Genomic DNA, 15,219 nt, shown 5'->3' with positions numbered 1-15,219 from the left:
TAATGCAAACTAGCAGATTGAGTAAATAACTGAAAACTCGTGTTTTCAGTTACAAGCAATAAATTGCAGAGCCTGCATATTTTCAGCTTGCAAGTTATCATTGTGTATAAGATTCTTTGAAGACTGTTTTTATTTTTTTAAATAGTTTATTTAAAAAGTACTTGAAAGCTGTCACTAGTATGCAGCCTGTGTGTTCCCCTTTTGTGTAGTTTGAGATCCATGTGGGAATGTGACCTTGTGAAGACTTGGTATGAGTTTGTCACAACTTCACACGTTTGCTTGACTCTAGAGTATCTGAGAAGAGTATTTAAATCTCTTGAAGGATATTTTTTTCCCCATGAACTAGAAACAGGACAACCAAAGCAGATTTAGAGGCCTCATCCAGCAATACTGCCTTCAAAAATGTCTTGACCACACATTGACCTGCCACGTTAGAGAGATACTCCAATCTCCAACTTCATGTAGTGTCACTTACTAGTCTCTAAAGACTTAAGGAAAAACACAAACCAAAAACAAAAGAGAAAAGGCGACAAGCAGTTGATTTCCTTTCACTGCTGGAATAAGGCCTCTTCATCATCAGACAAAGCCTCAACCTGCACATCCCTAGCTAACTGCACGCTCCCTTTGGGTACACAGTATTTATTAGGCACTGCACCTCCAATGCACCTGAACTTCCAGCGTCTGACAGGATTGAACTCCTCAGCTTCCCCACTGCTTCTGGGTGCAACGGCCATCTCTTTGCATACGCTCCATTAAGTCACGTAACAGTGCCAATTCCAGTTTTCAAAGTGACTAACTCCTACTTCAAAAGTCGCTTTTGGGAGGTTGAACATGTAAACTGGCTCCGTACCAGAGAGATCTGCTCCCAAACAACTAATAAGATGTAGCGTAACAGTAGGATATAAAAAGGTTCTCACCTCTGACAATCCAAACACTCTGGCAAATATCTGAGTTAAAGAAAATAACGTTTAAGGCTGCATTATATGCAGAGTACGAAGCTTTGCCCTTTGGGTCAGGCTACGAGGAGTATTGCACTAACACAGATTATTCCAGTTCTTGAAGAAGATCTGCTGACAAAACCAGTGTATGTGCCAACAGTCTTTCATGAATGCCAGTGTCTTCCCAGCATCATGGGCACCCAGCGGTACCAGCCAGCACTCCTCAGGACTGCATTTCTGTAATTGCTCACTCTGAACAAGGAAAGGATTTTTCACTTACCCTGTGAAGTCCCTTGATGGACCAACTCCGTGGACTGACTGGACTCCTCTCAGGTCCCTCTCCACTTCTTACACTGTAGTGTGTCATCAACCTGTGGGACCGAGAGCTGTGGAGAGCTTTTCTCATTAGCGGAGCAAAGATTACTGGGCAGAGATGGTAAGGCACATTTTTGGCCAATTTTGTCTCAAATGTGAGCATCATTCACTAGCAGAGATAAAGGTCTCAGCATAAGCTGGGGCTGGTTCTGCAGCATCACAGGACTTACCGAGCTACGTAGGGTCAAACTGGTTTCACAATACACTACTGGGGGGAAAAAAATGTCAAGCAGCAGATAATTTACCTTCAACAGAGAGGTACTCTTTTTTTTTTTTAAACGTACTAGGCCTACAACAATGGGCAAGCAGCCTTAAGACTGCCCAGAAAGCCACCTCTGCTGACTATCTCAATTTGCAGATTCCAGCAGCATCCAGACTGGGTTTGAAACCTGTTGGTGAGTTTTCAGGCCTCTCGCAGCCCTGCTGATTTCTAGCTGCTTCCTTCCCTGCAGGTATCAGCCTACGCTGAACAATTCCAGAACTCCCTTACACTTTCTCTTCTTACACCCACTTCCTCGCTACTGTTTTTTTTCTCTGTCTGCAACAACAGCTCGCGGACCAACTCCTAGAGGCTCTGTAAAGAAAACCAGGATATAGTTCAGCGCACTTCGAGCACAGTTAGCATAGTTAACTTTATTGCTGAGTTGAAAGTTGTTCAGAGATTCAGTAGGGACTTAAGTGGCTCCAGCTGGCTGGTGATAAAAAAATTACACTTAAGATTTAAGATGGTAAACACAGAATAATGATGGGAGATCACTTCCAACTCTACTGTGCTTGAACAGTTGCAGAAGAGACCTGCAGTTGCAAGAAGTGAAAATGTCACAACAGCAACAGCTCTAGAACAGGTTGGGAAGGGAGGAGAAGGTGGTCCAAATAACTGAACAACAATGATGCCAAAATTAAGCACCACAACAGAGAAAACTGTCAGTTTGCAGCTGACAGCTGCAACAGCCAGAGCAGCAATACAGTTCATCTGCAGTAGTTGCTCCACATCTTTGCCATTTAACAGTTTATCAAGGTAGGACACCGGATAAAGAATACTCATTGAATAAGATTCAGGACAGCAAGCTCTACAGGACACCAAGCTCTATAAAATAAACATTAGAAAACATATTTATATAATGACTGAAAGTTCAGCTGGGATCTATTTCTAAAATGGAGGTAATTTTACACAGCTCCCTGACTTTCAGCATCACTGTGATGACCAACTACCTGAAGAACCCCCTGTGCAATGAATAAAGGTGCCGATTACCAGGTAACATGCAGACACTAGTGCTGTGACTTTAAGGTTTTGCTGAGCTTTCCCAACATCTAGAACTACAGCTCCTCTTCTGCAGCTTGGACAATTACGCCAAGTTCTATTACACATTTTTTTATTAAGATTATAAACCTAAATCAACGTGAATATATTTCCTGTCATGACATATCAGTTTCAGTCTTAGGTGACCATCTCCAAGGAATTAAAATATTCAACTCCTGTCAGACCTTTCTATGGTCTGACTTAAAGATACACTCTTTTGAATGTGTAAATATATATTGTGACAGTTGATTTAACAAGACTTACTAATTCTTTCTCCATTAAGACTCTCCTAGATAACATGTAACAGCATTAAATAATCCTCAGTGCTTTCATACCCCAAAATCACCACCCAAGACAAACGATTTAAGTGAACTTTAGCCTGTTCTTCAAGTACTTTGCACTGGCCCCAGTTCCACTGAAATCACCAACTCCTTCCCTTTTCACCCGCTCTCTATCAAACCTCCCGCAGCGATTGCCTACACAGTCAGGAAAATTTACAGACCCCCAAAGAATTGTTAGTCTTGGGCAAAAAGCCAGTTTGGGAAACTTTTTCCTTGCTCCCCATCAGGCCAGTCTTGTTCACCTACCGAAAATGGAGGGCATCTTCTCTTGATTTTGCAAGCTTTGTATGATTAATTGTAAAAGATGCACTGGCAAGAAATATTTAGGGCTGGAACTGAGCCCAATTAAATGTTTTCAGAAGAGCCTGTGTAAAGTGCTGATAATCACTAATTTGATCAACCGCAGACCACATTCCTACTTTTGTAATACACAACTTTAAAAAGTAGATACCATACATCTCTAGACACTTGACAGATAAGATTGTGTAACACTTCAGAAATTTAAATCAGAAATGTTTATACTTATGCCTGAACACTACTCCAACAATAGCAGACCATTTTAGAATCTAGTGATAATTTTATTTTAAAAAAAAAGCCTTTATAACTCATTAAGGTTCGTGTCAAAATTGGCACTGGGTGCAGTGGTTTGCCAAAGCAGGATTATTGCATTACCTCTCTGAACAAAAACCAACAAACAGCAGAGAAGTACAGCTCTCGGGATACTAAGTCAAGGACATTTAAACAGCTACTCTCAATATTCTGCTGTAAGACAAATTGAGCAAAACTGTCCTTAGTGTACAGAAAGCTATATTAATCTTTCATGGTAGGTTGTCTTTATTACCAGTATTGAAAATAAGTCAAGAACATAAAAGGAGCAAGAGAAAAAGTCGGACTAACTGCAATTATTTTTCACCTAGTCTTTCCCCCTCCCTCCCTTCCAAGTTCTCCATGGATACAGAGACCGAAGTGTATGCCGTGAGAGAATGTAAATCAAATCATACATTTAAAATGGATTTTAATTTATGTACAGCAGTTACCGTTCACAAATGTTACACAGTCCCTGCAATTACATTCTTAGTAAGGCAAGTCTTTACTTTTCTCTACTGAATCTTCTGATGGAGAAACAGAAAGGAGGGGTGGAATCAACGAGTAAGGAATCGGTCATTAAAAATTTGGGGAATTTGAGTAGTAAACCTCAGAGAGTCTTCTACAAAGTTCCAGAAATAAATGGTGGCAACGTGTATATATTGCAATTTTATTTCATTCGCTCAAACAAAACGTTAGCATGTAAGAAATTTAAAATGACACAATATGATAAAAATAGCAGAGAATGAACTGAGAAACTAAAAAGAAGGTAAACCTAAATGCATGAAAAGTCAACATTCATTAGTGATCATCTTCAGTCTTTGATTGACACTTGATGCTCGCTAACTTTTTAAAACAATGAACTGGAAATCATTATGACTATCTGAAGAGATTTCAGCACCAGCACTAAGATTTTTACATTCAGTTGGTTTGCAGTTGACTTGGTAGCCACTTGTCTATAGTGCAGGTTTATCACGGGTCAGATCACAGTGTTGAGGAAAGCAACGCCTTCCTGGCATTAGAAAGGATCCCCTAAACTGCCCTCAGCTTAAGACATCCATTGTACAAAAGCACAGAACCACCACAATATGGTTTTTAAAGAACTTAAGTTACCAGTATGCAAAATAATCTTAGCTTCTGCAGTTCATTTTCAATACTGAAATCTCTGGAAACGGTGCAACTGTCAGTAAGACAGGAAATGTCTACAGTAATCTTTAATTCAATCCAATTTTCTGGAAAGAACCAATTCGGCAGTTTGGGATTACAGAAAGTATGTATGTAGAAGCAGCACAAAAGACGACATCTGTTCCTTTTTCTTTTAAACAGAAATCATGTTAATTGTAGACCAAGGCACAAAACGTTTAGTGCATAAGCCAGTTCCTTGCACAATCTAGTAGTTCAGCCTTTAATTTGGACCACTTATACCCATTCATGCTATTCCACTATGCTACTCCTGAACTCTCCTAGAAACAAATCAAACATGATTTCTGACAAAGGTAAACGTCCTTGATGCTCAAAAAGTCCGTGTAAAACAAAAAGTTACATCAACAAAGATGAAAATGCCTCCTCTTGTTTTGAGAAAAACAGTACTTGACAAGCTTACTACGGATTTTTTTTAATGCCTTCAATAAACGCATGCAGAAAAATGTTTTTGTTTTTCTTTTTTCTTTTTAAAAAATTATTAATAAATGGAGTTAGGCAATATTTCCACTGTAGTCTTCTCTTAGAATTTGAACCTATAGAAACAGGAAATGTTTGAATTGGAGAAAAATTTCCCATTGAAGCCTTTCCAAAGCTGTAAGTGCTGTTTTGCTTTGGTGTTCAGCACTTAAGACAGTATGTTATTGAAAGCATTTGTCCTATGAATGGAGCTGCATATATTTTAAGCTGAAACATTAATCTCTCCAAAAGTTGTAAGTAAACTTTTCTTTTGGATCAGCGCAGATCCCAAAGCAAACATGGCACTGTTACGGCTCAGAAAAATTGACAGTGCAAAGGAAAAGGGAAGATTTTGATCCACATTCTTTGTCCAAAGCACTACAGATCCAATTCACAGAATTTCTATTCCACTGAACTGTACCACATTAAAAAAAATTAAAAAAATAAAATAAAATTTACAAGCATAAAATCTGAAAACCCCAGGAAACAGAAAGGTATCATCTCCCCTAAAAATGATTCTCAAATTGTTGACTGAAACCAATGGCATACCGTTGCTGTTTTTCAGTGTTTGGGTTGTGTGGAGCTGTAGAGTTTTTTGTTGGTTTTGAGTTTTTTGGAAGGAGGGTGGCAGATAAATCAGGAGAAGGGGGCATTTACTGTGACCTGATGCTCCGTCGTTCTAAGGTAACTAACTGCTGTCCTGTTTCATTAAACAATCAAAAAAGGAGTCTCAGAAAAGAGTGAAGCAGAGGGTCATGGTAAAAAGGTAAAGGATAACGCACTTACACAGGGGCATCCTCAGTAATTCAGATGCCTACATGTTTGTTCTCTCACTGAGAAATGAGTTAGGTTCACATGGGAGTTTCAGAACCATTATGGAAGTATTACTGAATTTCAAATAGAAAACTGAAAAAAGATACAAAAGGATTAAGTACCTGGTTCCATTAACATGGTTACTGATAAAAGTCACGTTTTCCTCATTATTACACATGCATGTAAGATGAAGAAAAAGTGTAGAAAGTAATAAAAATGTGTCACCTTCCCCCTCCCTCATCCCGCATCTTTCTGGGCATAAATTAAGCCTTACAAATGAAAAGGCTACTCTGTGACATGCAATTTTTCTTTTAATTAAAAAGCTGGCTGTGTTGTGTTACATTACAAAAATGTCCACATGCATAAATCTAAAAAAAGCCCCAAAATCTACTGTAAACCTACAACATACTAATGATTTACATTTGACTGCTGATTCGCATTATGTAGAAGTCTTGGATTTGGTAAAGCATTGTAACAATGTAGGAAGGCATCTACATCTTTAAACTCTGGACTGTATTTGCTTTTTTTATTTTCCTATAAAATTGCATGAAGGCTAACTAGAGAGGCTTCCTATCATAAAATTCCAAAACCTTGATATGTCATCACTGTCTAGGTCATTCACTTACAAATATTGCCCTTTAAAAGCACGCGTTTCTAATTATTCCATGTTTTGTGAACTGAACTTCTACACATCTGATCTTTTAAATTATTCATGGAAATATCAGATATGATAGGAAGACAAACCTGAGATACATTTGAAGTACAACAGTATAACTTGCTAACTCCTTCATTAATAAAGAAAACCTCTCTGAAAAGCCTTCCCAAGCTTTTCCCTGTTTTTTGTCTTAACAACAAATTCTGAAACATGTGCAATTTTATCTTGACATGAGTATACTTCAAAGCACTGTGATCTTGTCTGATAGGTATAGGAATTTCTGCATAATCATTACAGTAACTTTAAGAGTCTTTTCCACCCTGCTGTAAAGGTCAGAAAAAAGCTGCAAACTAGGAGGGGAATAGCATATCACCAGAGTGATGTGTCTGAAGCTTTTCAGAATAGGTTGTTTCTCCCTCCTTCCGAGTGTTTGTCTGTCTCCGTTTTCTTCTAACAGCTCACAAAACGTAGTCAGTTTTATACCAAGTTAAAGAGTCACATCGGCTTAGTACTAGTCTTTCTATGCAGTATTCGACTTGCTGAGTTCCTGTCTGATAGCTAGAGAGAAAGAGAGAGAGGGAGAGAGAGAAAAGTTAACAAATCATCAGTCAAGGCAGAAAGCCAGAATACACAACTAACCACTTAAAGAAGGCTCACCCTGCTCCAATAGTCTTATAACATGAATAACCTATATATAAGATAGCTTCACGTGGCTTCAGACAAGTGTCATTCTTAACCAGGCAGTACCCTTTTTCCTCCTGTAAAATTTTTGTTAACATTTTATTTTTCAGTTCTGCATCTCCAGCAAGTCTATGACCTTACCTGATGACAGTCACTACTACTGGGATTATCACACAGCATATGTGTGGGCTCATTTATTTTAATTTGTTTATTTGTTTTAAGAGCAGCCTCAGGGCCCTCCCTTGTTTGCATCTTACTGTTCTAAAAGGCTGTGTTATACAGCACAGTCAAAATAGAGGGAAAAGCATTGCATTCTCTGTAGCACAAAACCAGCCAGCTCCTCCTACAACATCAGTTGATGACATCTGATATTTTACCAGCAGTGGTATCAGTTTAATATGACTTCTCTCCCCCCCCCCACTTTATTTTGATACTTTCCACAAAGGGGAAAAAAAAAAAAAAAAAGCACACCAAGGTAGTAAATCACACACAGAGTTTTATTTACTTCTTGACTGGTGGACCTTTAAGATTATGCTTTCTCAATGATTTCCCTTAACTACAAAAGACTACTTAGGAAAATAACTTCTGTTAAAATAAAAATGAAAATCCTAAGAATTCTTTTCTTTATTACAGACTCTTATGTTACAGACCAGAGAGAAGACTGAAAGCTGGAAGCACAATCCTAGTCTGAGTATTACCAGTTTTGAAATATGCACCTCAGCAGTTCTGGATTATTTAAAAATAACCCACCTACCACCACATGATACTAAGGATAACTGCAAATCACCCATATACAGCATCCCTCCAACCACATTTAAGAGATGCTACTTGGTGTCAATGTTCTATCAAAACAAAACACACAGGAAAGAAAACACTGAAGCACATCAATCAGAACAGGTCTGTCACAAATGAAAGTATGCCACCAGACTAAGAACAAAGCTACTTTTACCAATATATCATTCTTGGGCTAGAAACACATTATATTTATATTGTTGTGCACCTGTAGCTACTTACTCGAAGACTGAACAGCAGCAGCAGATTGATACCTACCATCAATGAGTTCTTCCTTTAATTTCGTTAACTCCTTCCTCATTTCATCTAAAATGTCCTATGGTGTCAGAGCATAAATAATAAATTAGTTTTGCAACGTGAACAGATTAGTTTCCCACCTGTAATTTTCTGCAGAGAGAAATCCAAAATTCTTCCAACCTTTAACCCTTCTGAAATGCATAACCCACACTTTAGCTTCCAAGTTAATCCCCACAATCTAAAGCATCCCTAAAACATTCTTACTGCAGGCACAACAAAGAGAAAACCTTCTGTAGAAGTTCTACAAATTGATTCCTGTAGAACTTATGAGAGGAGAAGGGACATACTGAAGTTAGAATATTGCACTAATGTAATTGCTAAATAAAAAAGAGTAAAACCAACATCACCCCTGCCCCGGAAAAAAAAAACCAAACAACCCCAAAAAACCAAGAAAATCCCCAGCCCAGAACTAAAAAACTTGGCACATCCCTTTAAGAAAGCTTTGCTACAGACAAAATGTGATGCGGAATGCAAAAAAGTAGCTAACTAAAAACTGCAAGCCAAGGAAATATTCAAAGAGAAAAGAAAAAAAAGGGAGATCAAGTTATCAAGGTATTCCCAGTCACCAACTGGAATGTGAAGGAATGAAGGTGACAGAGTGAAGTACCATCCCCTGCTTGCTGTTTTCTCCATCCTTTCGTCTAAGTGATGTTAACTGATAATTTGGTGACAATGTTTTTGCAAGCAGAGTGGGGGGTAGTGTCTGTTTCTGCAGAGGAGACTGTCACCTCCTGGCCAACTCTGTAGTCAGCAGGAAACTCATCCAGAAGATTTCAGCTGTTTCTTTTTCAGCTTTGGGGTTAGCATGCTGTTTGCAATGGAGCGTGCAATTACTCTAGTGTACTCTAGACTCGAGTCCTTTACAAGCTGTCAGTGGAAGACACACGCGTGGACACACCTTCCCTGCCTGAAGCCTTTCCTGGCATAAAAGCACGTACCAAAGCTGCACAGGCAGGTCTCCCAATTCGCCAAGTCTTAGGCAAGACTCTTGGACAAACAGGAAGAAGCCTTGGAGCAGCAGCATGGCTAGCAGTTACTGGGAAAAGCAGTGGCAAGTAAGAGCTTGCCATGTGTCCAGTAGAAACAGTGAGAGACAATTTTGCCTCCAGAGAAAAGAATCTTAACAGAGGCAGCGAGAGTCAGCATGCTGGAAACTTAGGAGAGCTGTGCTTTATGGGCTGATAGGATCTCCATCCTCTGTGCCTTCAACTCAAAAGATCCACAGAGAAGAAAAAAAAAGCACCTCAGAAAAAAACCCCAGAATTTAAATAAAGGCAGCCAGACTGCTATCAGCAGCAGCATTTCATGGAAGCTGTAGCAAGAGTACCACAAATCCTTTTGAGATGACAGGAGTACCCCTTCAACTGGATTCTAGAACAATCCCACACACACTCCAGAACCACCCACTGGGCCAGAACATGCTCTAGAACCATCCAGAGCCAGACCATGATCTAGAATCAGCCGCAACACCAGAACCTGCTCTAGAACCACCCTTTGAGCCAGAGCCGATGCTCTAGAACCAATCACCAACCGGGAACTCACTCTGGAACAGACCGCTGAGCCGGACCCCCCCCCCCCGCTCTAGAACCAACCAACAAGGTAGAACCTGCTCCAGAACATCCCTCCCTACTCGGGGACCAGCCAGTTGATCCAAACGCCACTTCAGGAAGATCCTTCACCTCCAACTCCACAATTCACACCCCTCTAAAAAACCACTGCTGCCACCACCACCACACCCCTACAACCAACCACCTCCCAAACCCGCCAAGTCTGGAACCCACCCACTGTACAACCAACCACTGCTCTACAGACTCCTGAATGTAGAGCCCCCCGGCAAGAGCAAGCACATTGCTCCCCTTTTCAAGGGCAGGGATCCAACTTCAGCAGAGCCTTGCCTGGAAAAGAGGCAGATCACACCCACAATACGCTGCGTGCTCATAGTCTCTGCCAGTAAAGTTAACTAGCACCATCTCAACATGCTCCCCAAGAAGAAGAGCTTCCACCAGCTCAGCATGGACAAATGTGGTGAAAAAGCACTGGCAAGACCTCAAACATGACTCCCCATACCACACAACTCAGGCTGGCACTGAGAAAGTGCAGTACTGCTTCTCCCCAAGCATCGCTCAGCAAGCCAGCCACCCCCATCATACCATCCCTCTTCAAGACTGCCACCTACACCAGGGACACCATGCTGAAATGCTGCTCACCCACAGGAATCAAGTTTCCCTGCTGCACGTTGGCCTCACAGTTCCCAAAGAGCCCAAAGATTACTAGGTGCACCACGAAGCACAACAGGGCAAAAATACACAGTAGCATTCTCGCACATGGACAACTCCAAACGCTTTACACAAGTCTACTCAGGTCAGCATCAGCCCAATGCCTCAGGCAACAACTGCTCTCAAAAGGACATCTGCACTGAAGGCACCTACCAGCAGCAGCAAAGATGATCATCTTAGGGCCTCCTCAGCAACAGGGGACTTCTCAGTAGTCAGAGGAACACAAATACCTTACACTCACTTGCCCCTCTCAGTGCTCCTGTTCTTAGGAATGTGGACTGTCTGCTCAGTCTACAGATCACTAATGCTCTTAACTGATAGCTCCTGTCTTCATACAAGTCACAAGAGATCCCTTGCTGAGCCTCTGGTTGCACAGGTTTGTCTGTTTAGCAACTGTACTTGACAAAGGCCTGTCACTTACAGGTAACTTACAAAGCATCCCACAACATCTTTTCCTCATCTGACAGCAGGCGACTACCGCCTTCTTCCCATAAGACTATCCTCTGCTCTTCGCCAGGATAGCTACACAAAAAGGTGTATCACTGGATACTCTTTCACCACCACACTCATGACCATGGGTGCTCATATCTGATATTAAAACATAGTAATACTTGTTCTGCTAGAACTGCTCGGAGGGCTTGCTGTTTGTTTGCATAGAGAAGAGAAGGAAAGGTTTTCCAGGCAAACCGGTTTCCCAGTTCCATTCATAGTATCAACACCTCCTTGTGTGTGCTGTCTAATGCAAAAGCAAGAACAAGCATCTGTGAGAAAGTTATGGGGCTGTGTAAGCTGCCATCCTACAGTTACAGCTCCTAAGAATACTGAGACATGTCTGGGGAAAAGTAATAACTAATAATTACTAAATCATTATTTAAGTTTGGAACTAGTTAACAAAACAGTTAAAAACTGGTATTGCACATCTACAAGCCCTTATACGCAAGTTTTCTATTCAAAGCATTACATACATACCTGCTTCAATCTGTCATAATCTAGACCTTCTGACTGTACTCCATTGGCACTGGGTTGCCCCGTTGGTGTAGATTTTGGTCTGCAGTACAAAGAGACATCCATGAATTACTAGTCACTTATTATTACAGGACACATAGGACTTTGCTGTCAAACTTGCTAACATTCATCTATCGAAAACATAGTAAAGAATCAGAATGAAAAAAATGTTGGGAGTGAGAGGGTGGGGAAAAAAAAAATCAGGCAGACCCAAAATACCACACAGAATAGAAAGCAACAACCAAGAACATTTTCCACACATTGGAAATATTAATTACCATAAGAATAAGAGTTATTAGTTCAAAACAAGAACTTTTCAAGTAGCAGACAGATTTCACTGTCAGTGGTTTCTGATTTTTTCATAATGGGCATGAAAAGCTCAATGCCTTCAAATGTCAAATACTTTCCCTTCTCCCTTTTCAATTGCTTACTCATTTTAAAAGAGGCCCTCTGAAAGAAACACTCCCACTAACTAATGACTACATGTTGATGCTGTAACTGTATGAATGCTGTGGAATCATCCTGGCAGATTTTCAACATTTAACAGGACATGGCTGAGCAACCTTATCTAACTCCCCTCCAACCTAAATTATTCCATCAATTGCTTTCTAAAGCTACTGAAAGCAAATACAGTAACAGGAGCAAGATTTATAAGATAATACTTGAGAGGAAGCTCTAGTGTTTTTGGACTATGTTATGTTCAATGTTTGCTTACATAATACTCTCTTAAGACATCAAAAATTTGCTTACCAAGATCATCTTGCATTTTTAACACGCATTCCAGAAGCAGCTGGTTTTCTACCTTCTCACTTCTCTTTTCTGATCCCCTCTGTTTATACAAGGCGTAACTCGGACTCATATACTTACTACACTTCCACAGGGCTTTGCATACCTACAGCTACGAGCAGAGACAGAACCTAGATCCTAACAGCAGGAATACAGAAATGGTTCTCCAATGCAGGGATGGATGGGTGGGTGGTGTGGGACAAAGAGGGAGGAATGTTCTGCTGTTCTTAATTACTTTTTACATCTTGGCTAACGTTCTCTCTCCATTGCTCTATAAAAAGTTAAGCCAAAAATAAGCTGTTGATAAAATTGCTGACAGTTCACGTCAAGAGGTTTCCCCAATGTTTAGAATTATCACAGTATGCTAACGTTAAGGAAGGGCAGGGTATTAGTAGACTAAATTGGGTCCTATTTCATCATCCTTGTATGTGGCCTCACTGAACAAAAAAGCCTGGCCTCAACTCACTTCAAAATTCTCAAATAGAAGGAATTCATTAAACACTGCATTTTTCTGGATTTGTTACCTGAACGTGCAGTCTTATTTATTATGATGGAAGGTGGCCAGGAACAAAAAAAGACAAACCAGCAGGAAAGACACAGTTGTACACTCTACCTTCTCTCAAATAAACAGTATAAAACTATCTTTTTTCAGAACAAAGCAGGTGTGAGGGGCACAAGCAGTATATCCATTGCTTTAGTTTTTCCATTTATTTATGTACTTTTATTTAGCTAACAAAAAAACTGTTCTCAGAAGAAAAAGAATAGTGAACCTATATATATATTTATTTGTTTGTTTTTACAAAATCACTACCTTCAGTTTTCATGCTTCTTCCCTTACAAGACAGCAGTTCATCCATGAAGAAACTGTCTGAATACACTGTCTTTGTTCAGTACGAGCTGAATGAGCCTCATACTGGCTTGCCTTGATGACTTTAATAACCTGACAGGACTATTTTCTTATTTGCCAACAGAAGCAAAATGCTTAAAAAGTGACTCCCAACAGAAAAGGGCACATGCACCAAAATTTCATTTTGGTACTACAGAAACTTTCTCAGGTTTGTGCTCTCCAGCAGATACTTTTACCTCTTGTAGGTTCCCAGTGTGAAAAATGTTAAGAAACAACATGGGACACAAGAGTTGCCTATCTTTCCTCCCCCTAACCTGCAGTAGGGTGTGCCTGTGTCATTGAAGAGCCTGGCACATTCAAAAAATTAATTAAAACCTTCATACTCATTCATAGCTACCAAGTAATTATGGTGACAGGACATTTTAAATTGGTACACCTGAGTCCATTCATCTTTTCAAAAGGCACTAATTCCAGTGTAGGTGGTAGAAACCTCTCGACAATTTATTTTAATGCTTCACGATTACTTCTGTGCACTGACAAGTTAGTTATGTCAAGCCTAGTGGCACCCATTTAGGAAAAAACTGCCAGTAGTTAACCACACAAAAGAGAGTCAGCAGAAGGGATTGTATTAACTGTCCCTTTGTTGCTGGACTTTGCATCAACGCAGAGAGGGGCAGGAACACCCTGTGTTGTTATACCAGCTCGGTTCTTCATTTGGGATCACAATACTCAATTGCTACAGCTGTTTAGATGTAAGTCTACAGCTGTTTAAGCATAAGTTCAAATAGAGAAATTGCCAACATTATTGTTGCTTGAAACACACCGAAATGAAAACATGATCTACCAAGTAAGACAGAAGACAAAATACTCAATAATTTGGTAGTGGAAGAAGCTGGAAAATAGAATTCACCTTGCAACCACCAGAAAATCTACAGTGTGCGCTAATGCTATGAAGACAAACCACAGCTTAGGATCTTTTACAAAACTCCTTAGATATCAACTGTGCTTAGTTAGGAAAAAATTCCAAGCTCAAAAACATTCAAGATGAGATCTTTGGCAATTGCTGCTTCATCACATATCTGGAATTTGAAGTGTTACTTGCAGTTTAGACCTCAAACTGTGAACACTGACTTACTCCACGCAGAATAGCATGAGTTTTTCAGATTCTCCATATATAGTTTCTGATTATTTCCATTGACTATTGCTTTGTCCCCATACACCATGGCATTACAGCATTTACCCAACATGACTGAAAAAAGAATCAGATGCGATTCCTAGCAATGGGTAACAGGCACCTATTACCTGCCTTAATAGAAGAACCCAAACAAGAATATACTTTAATATTTTAATAAAATGACTGACGACTAATATTTTAATGAGATTACTTTAAAGAAGAGCTCTCCACAGACAGACTGCTTCATGTTTCTTTTGCTTCAGATCTTTAGAATTCTTAGAAAAGATAGCTCTACCAATCATACACTATATACTCCTATCTGTCAAAAATCTCAATAGGAAAGCCTCTTTATAAACTCTACCACTCAGTCTTAAGAATGTATTCCATTTTTGCTTTCTGAAATGCAAGACATTCTTCATTCAAATATGAAAGCCTGTAATTTGTAAACTAGATAATTTCTAATCTCAGGCAAATCTAGCCGTCTTCCCTGCAAAATTATCCTATTTTTCCTTCTTCAACTTGCTCAGAAGAAAGATTAATGGTGAATGCAGTTGCTATTAAGAAAAACATTAGCTATTGAAATTTAGTGAATAAAACATCCCAATCATTCAATCCTAAAATGGCTAAAGAGCTCTCCCGTGTGGTTTTTCATAGCATTGCCTAACAGGACAGTGAGGCAACCTCAGTAGTCCCTA

General features: G+C 39.8%; 1 protein-coding gene across 7 annotated transcripts in view; it reads right to left on the bottom strand.

Moving 5' to 3' along the window:
• Positions 1 to 3,952: 3,952 nt before the first annotated feature.
• ENAH (ENAH actin regulator) overlaps positions 3,953 to 15,219 on the bottom strand; it is a 99,939-nt gene continuing 88,672 nt past the window's right edge. For all 7 annotated transcript variants that reach the window (XM_075042547.1, XM_075042546.1, XM_075042551.1 and 4 more), the window contains 3 exons: positions 11,682 to 11,760; positions 8,398 to 8,455; positions 3,953 to 7,224 (listed from right to left, as the gene is read on the bottom strand). In XM_075042547.1, coding sequence (XP_074898648.1) covers positions 7,187 to 7,224; positions 8,398 to 8,455; positions 11,682 to 11,760 — 175 coding nt within the window. In that variant the 3' untranslated portion in view covers positions 3,953 to 7,186. The remainder of the gene's footprint in view (positions 7,225 to 8,397; positions 8,456 to 11,681; positions 11,761 to 15,219) is intronic.

This window comes from Buteo buteo, chromosome 12 (assembly GCF_964188355.1).
Source record: "Buteo buteo chromosome 12, bButBut1.hap1.1, whole genome shotgun sequence".
NCBI classification, from domain to species: domain Eukaryota; kingdom Metazoa; phylum Chordata; class Aves; order Accipitriformes; family Accipitridae; genus Buteo; species Buteo buteo.
This window is presented reverse-complemented; position numbering and strand designations above follow the sequence as displayed.